A 9,964-nucleotide genomic window follows, 5' to 3' on the forward strand; every position below is an offset into this window, starting at 1 on the left:
TGTAAGACTCCTGTGCAATTAGCACAAGTTATTGTGATTAACTAAAACAGATATATAGTTAATCTCTAATAATTTCGTAGCAGAAGATAATCAGTTGTATGTTTAATCACATAATGGTCCTGAGAGCGCTGATCAACAAAACTCGCTTTGTTCTCCTTCAACATGTGGGTATACTTGAACGTCTCCTCCAATATGGCCTCACGTTCCAATGACTTCAACTACACCAGTTCCATTGAAATACAAAATTAATAGAATGCCTAGTAATGATATGCAAAATAGATAACATAACGAAGTTATTAACAATATTAAAGGAACTATATACCAGCCTGGCCTTCGTCTTCATGAAGGTTGCCGAGCCGCCAGTGTACTAGGACGACCTGGTCAATGCCTATTAGCTCAGTTGGTGAGACGCCAACGCCTGAACCCCGAGTCGGTCTTCGAATGAGCTAACAGGCCCTTCCTTACCTCCGGTCAGAGCCAGCGCGTCCGTTGGTCCCGCCCATGACGAACATCATCCGGCATCTGCTTGAGTCGCCGACCCATCTTATAGTGGAATATCTTCCAAATAGCCAGGCCGTGCTCAGCATCCAGAATAAAGTGCAGCTGCAACAAAGAAGCTTTAAATTTAGGTAAACAAGATAGAGGATATAAACTAGCTAAAAAGGTTTAAAACAGAAACAATGAAAGTAATTACCGTCCATTTCTCAAACCAGCGCTGCCTGGTCTCAGCGGAGATATTTGTGTAGCTGGGTTAGGGCTGGTCGTACATAAGCTTTATGACCTTCGTCATCTCCTGCGTACATGCGTTCTGGTTCGGACAAAAACCTAACAACAACCCACAAATAAGAATCAACCCTAATCATTAAATCTAGAAAGAGTAAAGTATCGTTTTTGTCCCCAACATTTCGGGTAAGTCTCAAAGTTGTCCCTAACATTTAAACCGTCCTATTTAAGTCCCTAACGTTTTAAAATTGGTTCAATGTTGTCCTGCCATTAGGGATCCATTAACAGAATTGACGGCGGGACAAAATTGAGACGATTTTGAAATGTTAGGGACGTAAATAGGACAAAAACGTTGGGGACAAAAACAATACATAGAAATAAATTTTAATTTTATCTTTTAATAATATCAATTTTTTTAGGGTACATAGTTATTCAATTATTTTTTAATCACATCTAAGTAAATTACACTTAATCACATTACTTTCATTCTAAATAAATTTATTTTTTTATAATTTTACTTTTAAATATTTTTACTCTTAAACATTAAAGAATTTTGATACATTAGAGACAAAAATTACAATTTATACTTTATTGTATATGTATCATTGTTTTCTTTTTCGCAAGAGTATGTACTATTTATTCTACAAATATTTCATGATGAGTAAAAATCTTTAAGAGTAAAATTATAAAAAATAAATTTATTTAGAATAAAATTAATATGATTAAGTTTAATTTAGTTAGATGTAGTTAAAAAATAATTGAATAACTATGAACCGTAAAAAATTGATATTATTGAAGGATAAAATTAAAATTTATTTTTATATATCATTTTTGTCCCCAACATTTTTGTCCTATTTAAGTCCCTAACGTTTCAAAAATCATCTCAAATTTGTCCCGCCGTCAATTCTGTTAACAGATCTCTAACGGCAGGACAACATTGAGTCAATTTTGAAACGTTAGGGATAATTTTGGAACTTACTCCAAACGTTTGGGATAAAAACGATACTTTACTCATCTAGAAAACAAGAATCAGGAATCATAATCATGAAAACTAGAAAATAATAACCAGCAATTCAAATGAACTTAAATCCACTAAAGAGGAATCAGGTTTCAGGAATTTTCAGTAATTACAGGAATCATAATCAATAAAAGAATTTCTGATATTATTGTTTGACTAACTCAAACATAAACAAATTAGACTATTTGTTTATATATAAAGTGCTCTTCTTCTGTTTTCTTATTTTTCTTTGGTCCAAAATGGAGAAATCTAACCGTTTTAATATGTTGGAGTGTTGAAAGTTGAAACAAATTTTAGCAGGAAATAGTTTTATGCTTAGAGCTTTGACACTTGAATAACTAGTATCTAATTACATGAATTTTAAATAATTACTATCTACATCAACTAATCCATCTCTAGTGCAAGCTTCTAGCAATTAAACAAGTACTAACTACAAGAGAAACCTGCACAGTGAGACAATTATTGGTGGCTAACAAGTACTAATAATTAACTTATTTTATTAAACAATGTAAGTCATACCAAGAAATGTGAAGGAAACATTCTGCTAGAATAATGCTATTTGATGAATTTGCCATAATGTTTCGCAACTATTAAGCAACTAAATAATCTAAAAACTGAGTTGATAGTATAAACGGCATAGGAAATTCTTACCGGAAGATTTTTTCGTCAAACGCAAATTATCGGCGGCTTTTTTCATCAGTTCTTTCAATGGATTGTCGAGCTTAAGTTGATGATTAATCCGACGGTACATCCACCGGTAGGTTTTTTATTTTTCATTTTTTTTCAGGAACTGTTTAGCCACAACTAACAGTAAATCAAATTAAAATACTTATTAACAAAATTGTTATTAGAAATCTAAAATTAGCAGAGAAAACAACAAATTATTTTATTAAAAATAAATGGTACGAATACAATAAAATGTCATAGAAGAAGAGTAATGTACCCTAAACTAACAAAAATGCATAAAACTCTAACCCTACAGATCCTGATAATCATCGGTGGTGGCAGCGTCGTGGTCCTTCTGCTGAGGCGGCGGAGTTGGTGCTGCCGTCGGTGCCCCACTAGTAGCGTTGTCGCTAGAACCAGCAGCGCCGCTGGCTCGAACGCGCATCTGCTGGCTGTACTCCTCCATTTGCTGTCACAACCGATTGAGCTGCTCTAGCTTCTCCGTTAGGTCTGAGCTAGCAGCAACGCGTCCAAGAATCTCTCGATACCTCTACTCAGACTGCTCCTGTTGCTGGTGAAGCTCCTGTCTTAGCTTTTGCACCTCCTCCCTCAGGTCGATAATTTCCTGGGGATCAGCAAGGCTGGTGGCAAAGGCAAGAAGCCGACAACACGGAGGAGCAAAGGCCACTGGCGAAGAACGAGCCCATCCCGTAGCGGTGATTCTTGTAGGGTCCAGAGGTGGTCTCGCACCAAATCCTGTTGTATTCCACGATTGAAGTATCGGAGATGGCTTCGTCGACTCCACTAGGCAACTGAGATTGCTGGGTCGCGGCCTCCAACCTCTGCTGATACTCCTCCTGCGGCACACACGCTATTTGTGATTAGGATAATAGTTAAATAATTAACTTTAGACCAAATAAAGCTGAAATTTAGGATTAATTTAAACTCATATAATGTGTCACCGACCGCTCGTCAGCAAATCTCTCCTTGTTTGCCTTCAAAGTATGGGTATACTTGAACGTATCCTCTAGTGTCACCTCTCGATCCAACGACTTAGACTGCAAATTAATATATCAACCAAATAATAAAATAAACGAACAAATTAAACAACAATAGACAAATATATATGATGCAGGAAATCTTAATTCTAATTTCGAAAACATAATTTTAATTTTTTTATTTCATTAAAAATATTATAAAAATTTTGACAGAGTCTCTCAAAATTTGGATTTAGCCACCCTTGAAGGGTTCCATCCAAACTAAATTAACATCATTATTTTCACAGTCAAGCATTTTTGAATTAATTTCAGCAACAGGAATCAGCAAATAGTTAAATAATCCAACATTTTCCAGCAATCTCAGAGCCTATCTAACCTATTCTAACCTATCCTAACCACCTAAATCCACAAAAACTTAAAATTAAACACTCTAAACTCTACTAACTACTTAAGTAACTTGATAATGAAAAAGGAAATTAAACACCTTAAACTCTACTAACTAATTCAAGTGACTACTATAACAAAAAACAATGCCAAAATTCTTACCAGTCTTGTCTTCGTCTTCATGAAGGTCGTCGACCCACTCGTATACCCCGACGACCGGGGCGAAGTCCTGTTGGTGATGTTTATTAAACGGCGACGCTTGAACCCCTCGTTATCTCTAAAATGAGCCTCTAGATCACGCTTGATGTTTGGACGGGTCCACGAGGTTAGGTAGTCTTTTCCCTGACGAACATCGTTCATCATCTGCTGAAAACATTTGGTTGTCCGGTGGTCATACATCTTCTGGATCATGAGGTTATGCTCTACATCCCATATGAATTTCAACTACACAAAGTGATTCACCAACATTATTTAGTTGGAAAAAATACAATTCAAATACAGTAAATTAATTCTAACCAAATTGGGTTCTTACCGCCCACTTCTAAAACCAACGCTCTCTAGTCTTAGCCGGGATCTGCGTGTAGATCGGCCACGGATGGTCGTACATGGACTTAATAACCTCAAATATCTCCTGTGTGCAAGCATTGGGGTTTGATGCAAACCTATCAAAGAACAAACCGCACATTAACAATCAAATAAGATAAACAAACTTAGCATAAACTAAATTAAGATAAACCAACTTAATATTAAAAAATTAAACTCATGACTGCATGCCATCAGGCTAAATCCTCAGCCGGATGACGGGCGGTGGTGGAAGGGCATCCTGCTCGGGGGCATTGGAGGTATCACCCACCGCAGGCTCTGTCGACATCGTCGTTGCATCTGCAGGGGGCGTAGCAGAAAGAGGCACCCAGTTTGGGTTTGGGACCATGATAAATTGCTAGTCCGATGGACCCGCCTGTGACGTTACAAGGGTCGACGGGGTAGCTAGGATAGCGGGCGATGACTAGGTAACCCTAGGGGATTTGGTGGAAGCCCGCCCTCTACTACGACCACGTGTTCCACTCGACCTACCTCTGCTGCCTGTCGTCATGTCTGTACAGTGAATATATTAATAACATAACAAACACCAACCAATAATAACATAAGAAGAAACTCAAGAAATAACAAATAATTCAAAAAATGGTTTAGTTAAGTAAATAAAAAAAAGGAAATTACATAGTGTTTAGTTTCAAAATAATTAAATTAGACTTTCAAACCATTTTAGCTTTATTCTATCTTATTTTCTTTTCAAAGTATTCTAACTTTCATAGCATTCTAACAAAGCATTCTAACTTTGTTAACAATTTTTCAAAACATTCTAACTTTCAAAGCATTCTAACAATCCAAAAAATTATCCTATGTGAACTCAAAAAAGCACAAAATAACATGATGAAACATCACTAACAATGCATACGGCAGAACGCTGTAATTAATCAGCATAAACCAGCACTTCCAGCAGCAATATGAATAAGCAAAATAAGCATAAAAATAGTAATTTTCTAATAAAGCAACAGTAACTAATGAATCATCAAAACAGTTAAGCATTACTCAAACAAATTCAGCAACAATGCTTCAGCTAAATTTACAGTAAAACGCAGAATTAATTATTCAAACCAATTCAAATAATCCCAGCAACAAAAATCGGCAATCTAAGATAATAATTCCAAAGACATTGAGTAGAGACCAGAACCTATCAATCTAACTAAATTATCCTAACCTCACCACCTAAAATCAATTTACAACAAAAATTAATCTACCTAAACTATGTACTAAAAATCAACTAACTAAATGAAATTAAGATTAACTAAACGGATATTGAATAGCATGAAAAATAGATTCAATGGAAACCCCTAACCACTTAAAATCAACTAAAATAGAAATTAATCTAATTAAACTAATTTGGAGAGAGAAGAGAGAAAACCTTGAACAGTAATGCGGTTCTAGTAGCGGCGGCGGCGGCGGCCTTTCCAGCGACAGTAGGGCAACAACGGCGAGAACAGAGAAGGGGGCATTTCGAGCAGCGGCGGCAGGGCAGGGCAGTAACGGCAGTTCCAACAAGGATGGCACGAAGCTAGAGAGAGACTGAGAGGTTAGAGAGAGAGAGAGAGAGAGAGAGAGAGAGAGAGGAAGGTAAGAGATTAGAGATAGAAACCAATTTCGAAATAAAGGGGAAGAGGGTTCGCGGTTCGAATTTAGGGCACAATTACCGTCGGATTTACCATCAGATTAATCTAATGGTAACGTGGTGCGTGTAACCAAAATGCAGCGTTTCACTAAACAAGGTTTAGCGTCGGATTTACTCGCCGGTAAATCCGATGGTAGCTAGTGCGCCAAAATTTATTTTTTTCCTCCAATTTTTGTCGTCGACATTCGGAACATCAACTCCGACGATAATATTTTAGGGTGACGAATTTATTGTCAATTCCGATGGTAAATTTGACGAAAAACTCGCCGCTAATGCTTGACGCCAAATCCGACGGTAAATTTGACGGCTCTCAGCGTTTTTCTTGTAATGACCTTAGGTGGTATCTTAGGATTGAATGAATATTCTATATGCAACTAGCTTAGTACCCATAAGGCAGAATCTTTCTTGCGTGTTGGAGGAGGCTGCACATCTTGAACTACTTCAGTTATTTGAGAAGACCAACTACCAGAAAAATCACCATGTTCAAAAGGACAAGCTGGATAATGACAATGCAACAGCAACACCGTTTTGTCCATACAAAAATATAGGATCATTAGGAGGCTCAACTGTAACACACTTATCCTCGACAACATAGTTGAAGCGTGCGCTAATGTCTACAATTCGTTACCATTAGAAATCTGCAATTTGATTAAAGCTTAATCCAGATACCAAACAACAATGTGAAGAAACTTTCATTTACTAAGACCCGATCATGAATAAGACTATATATATAATTGATAACTAAGGCTGAGCTAAAATGAGGACTTGATTGTTGAATCGGTCAAATTTTATTATTGGGGCAAATTTAAAATATTGAAAAACTTGTTATCTTTTAGTGTAAATTTTAATAAGTTATTTATAGATTAAATATAAATTATTAGATTTTTTTATCAACCTAATCTAATGCTTTAAATTTTATGGTGCATCAAATAAGATCAAAAAACTTGTACTGATTTTAAACTGACCGTCTATCTAAAATGAGTCTAGCAATTTTGTTTGTATTAGATGTACTACTTTTTATAAACCATTAGATTTTATTAAATAAACATCATATCAAAAAATATTATAAAAAAAGAATATTAATAAATTTTATAAATATAAAATATATTAATATATACATACATAAATATATTTTAATATAAAATATTTTAAAAATAACAAGTATCATATTTTTTCTAACATTTTAAAATAAATAAATATAAAACCTATAAATACATACAAAAATTATATTATTGTTTAATATGTACAAGACTAATTAATTAGAGGCGGGGATGACTCTCCACTGTCAGCATCCACCAAACTCCTCACACACCCAGTCAAATACATCGTCTTTGAATATTAAAATTTATATAAAAATAATAAGATTACTTAACTATAAATAAACATAATTAAGTACCACTAGTTAATAAGTAACACACAAACATTTTTAATTCGAGAGATTTAATTTCAACATGACATGGATATAATGGTAATAAAAAGCACGTGTGCCCAGCTACCTACTGCATGCACCTATTCGATGATATGCCCAAAACTAAGACATTTCTAACAAACCAAATCAAAGTCGATTGCCATAAAAAAAAAAAAAAAGCGAAACAACAAATAAATACAATATATTCTACCAAACACAAAATATATACATACAGCACTATAAAGATTTAAAGAAATATACCACCAATATATAATCTGAGCCGCCATCCACAATATCATGAATTAAATAATACTAAAACTACACAAATATGTAAAATAAATCAATGATATATAAACAATCAATCAAAGTCAAAGTAAAGCAATAAAACAACCAAGAAGTCAGAGAACATCGTTTGAGCACGCTTTTTCTATGTATGTTCCATTTCGTCCATTCAATGCCACATATGCCCCTACTCTCATGCATATAAATATCCCCCCTCCCCCTGCCTAAGTCTTCACCAAAATCCCAAAGAACATAGCTAATAAGCTTTCCTATCCCAAACAACATAGCCAAGCTTTGCTATTCCAAAAAACACAGCTAAGAGAAGATGGTGTCTGCAAGTGACATCCGCAAGGTTCAAAGAGCAGAAGGTCCTGCAACCGTCTTAGCGATTGGCACAGCAAATCCACCAAACTGTGTTGATCAGAGCACATACGCAGATTACTATTTTAGAGTAACCAATAGCGAGCACATGACCGACCTCAAGAAGAAATTTCAGCGCATTTGTACGTAGTTTTATAGTTTTGTTTTATTTTAAATATTTATAAAAAAATTCGTCGTTTTAGATTTATATTAATTAATACGTAATAATTAACATATTATATGATATATCATATTCACTGCTTAATATTAATAATAATAATAACTATTTAACGATAAAATTATTTTTATAATTATAAGTTTTTGGATAAACTATTAAAATAGCATCTAAAGATTCAAATCACTACAAAAATAGCTCAAAAAATTTACAAATGTGACAAAAATAATAAAAATGGTGATAAACAATTTTTATATTTGACAAATAACTTGATGGATGTGAATTACATATTATTATTTCAGGTGAGAGAACACAGATCAAAAACAGACATATGTATCTAACGGAAGAAATACTGAAGGAGAATCCTAACATGTGCGCATACAAAGCACCGTCCTTGGATGCAAGGGAAGACATGATGATCAGGGAGGTACCAAGGGTTGGAAAAGAGGCTGCAACTAAGGCAATCAAGGAATGGGGTCAGCCAATGTCTAAGATCACACATTTGATCTTCTGCACCACCAGCGGTGTTGCATTGCCTGGCGTTGATTACGAACTCATCGTACTCTTAGGGCTCGACCCAAGCGTCAAGAGGTACATGATGTACCACCAAGGCTGCTTCGCTGGCGGCACTGTCCTTCGTTTGGCTAAGGACTTGGCTGAAAACAACAAGGATGCTCGTGTGCTTATTGTTTGTTCTGAAAATACTTCAGTCACTTTTCGTGGTCCTAGTGAGACAGACATGGATAGTCTTGTAGGGCAAGCATTGTTTGCCGATGGAGCTGCTGCGATTATCATTGGTTCTGATCCTGTTCCAGAGGTTGAGAATCCTCTCTTTGAGATTGTTTCAACTGATCAACAACTTGTCCCTAACAGCCATGGAGCCATCGGTGGTCTCCTTCGTGAAGTTGGACTTACATTCTATCTTAACAAGAGTGTTCCGGATATTATTTCACAAAACATCAATGATGCACTCACTAAAGCTTTTGATCCACTAGGTATATCTGATTATAACTCAATATTTTGGATTGCACATCCTGGTGGACGTGCAATTTTGGACCAAGTTGAAGAGAAGGTGAACTTGAAGCCAGAGAAGATGAAAGCCACCAGAGATGTGCTTAGCAATTATGGTAACATGTCAAGTGCGTGTGTGTTCTTCATTATGGATTTGATGAGAAAGAAGTCACTTGAAGCAGGACTTAAAACCACCGGAGAAGGACTTGATTGGGGTGTACTTTTTGGTTTTGGTCCTGGTCTCACTATTGAAACTGTTGTTCTCCGCAGCGTGGCCATATGATGCAGCTTATTATATCTCTCTGCATATATGTGATTGTGTTACTTTTTAATAATTATCTTTTGCTTAAGAATAAGGTTTTGATTGTATTGTTAGCTGAGTGAAAACTTAGAGAAAAATGTCTAACGTAATTCTTTTATGTGAGGATTTAATATCAACGTTTGTAACTATTAGTTAACAAATATATGAAATTTTTTTCAATTGAGCAACATGACACATACCAATATTTGGTTTGTAATTTCATTTAAAAACAACTATAAACGCCTTCGCATGAGGTTTCATTGAAGATAAAGTCAAAAAGTATTTGGTATGATAGTAGTACAAGGCTTGATGTATTGTGTATTTGTAATCTTTATATTATCGTGTGTTTGAACTTTGAAGTATCTCACAGATAATTATATAATAATGTTACTTTTATTGTCTAATTTTTAA

The 9,964-nt window shown here is 35.3% G+C and overlaps 1 protein-coding gene across 1 annotated transcript; it reads left to right on the plus strand.

Moving 5' to 3' along the window:
- Window positions 1–7,920: 7,920 nt before the first annotated feature.
- Window positions 7,921–9,743, plus strand: LOC112741580 (stilbene synthase 1-like). The gene is made up of 2 exons (XM_025790597.2): window positions 7,921–8,209; window positions 8,544–9,743. The coding sequence occupies exons 1-2, from the start codon at window positions 8,032–8,034 to the stop codon at window positions 9,533–9,535; spliced, it is 1,170 nt and encodes a 389-aa protein (XP_025646382.1). The 5' UTR covers window positions 7,921–8,031; the 3' UTR covers window positions 9,536–9,743.
- Window positions 9,744–9,964: the final 221 nt, after the last annotated feature.

The sequence above is a fragment of the Arachis hypogaea genome, chromosome 14 (genome assembly GCF_003086295.3).
Source record: "Arachis hypogaea cultivar Tifrunner chromosome 14, arahy.Tifrunner.gnm2.J5K5, whole genome shotgun sequence".
NCBI lineage: Eukaryota > Viridiplantae > Streptophyta > Magnoliopsida > Fabales > Fabaceae > Arachis > Arachis hypogaea.

Excerpts from the sequence above, each read along its gene's own strand:
- LOC112741580 (XM_025790597.2), top strand. The coding sequence starts at position 8,032 with ATGGTGTCTGCAAGTGACATCCGCAAGGTTCAAAGAGCAGAAGGTCCT. Across the intron at positions 8,210-8,543 it reads GAAGAAATTTCAGCGCATTT|GTGAGAGAACACAGATCAAA; the intron begins GTACGTAGTTTT and ends TTATTATTTCAG.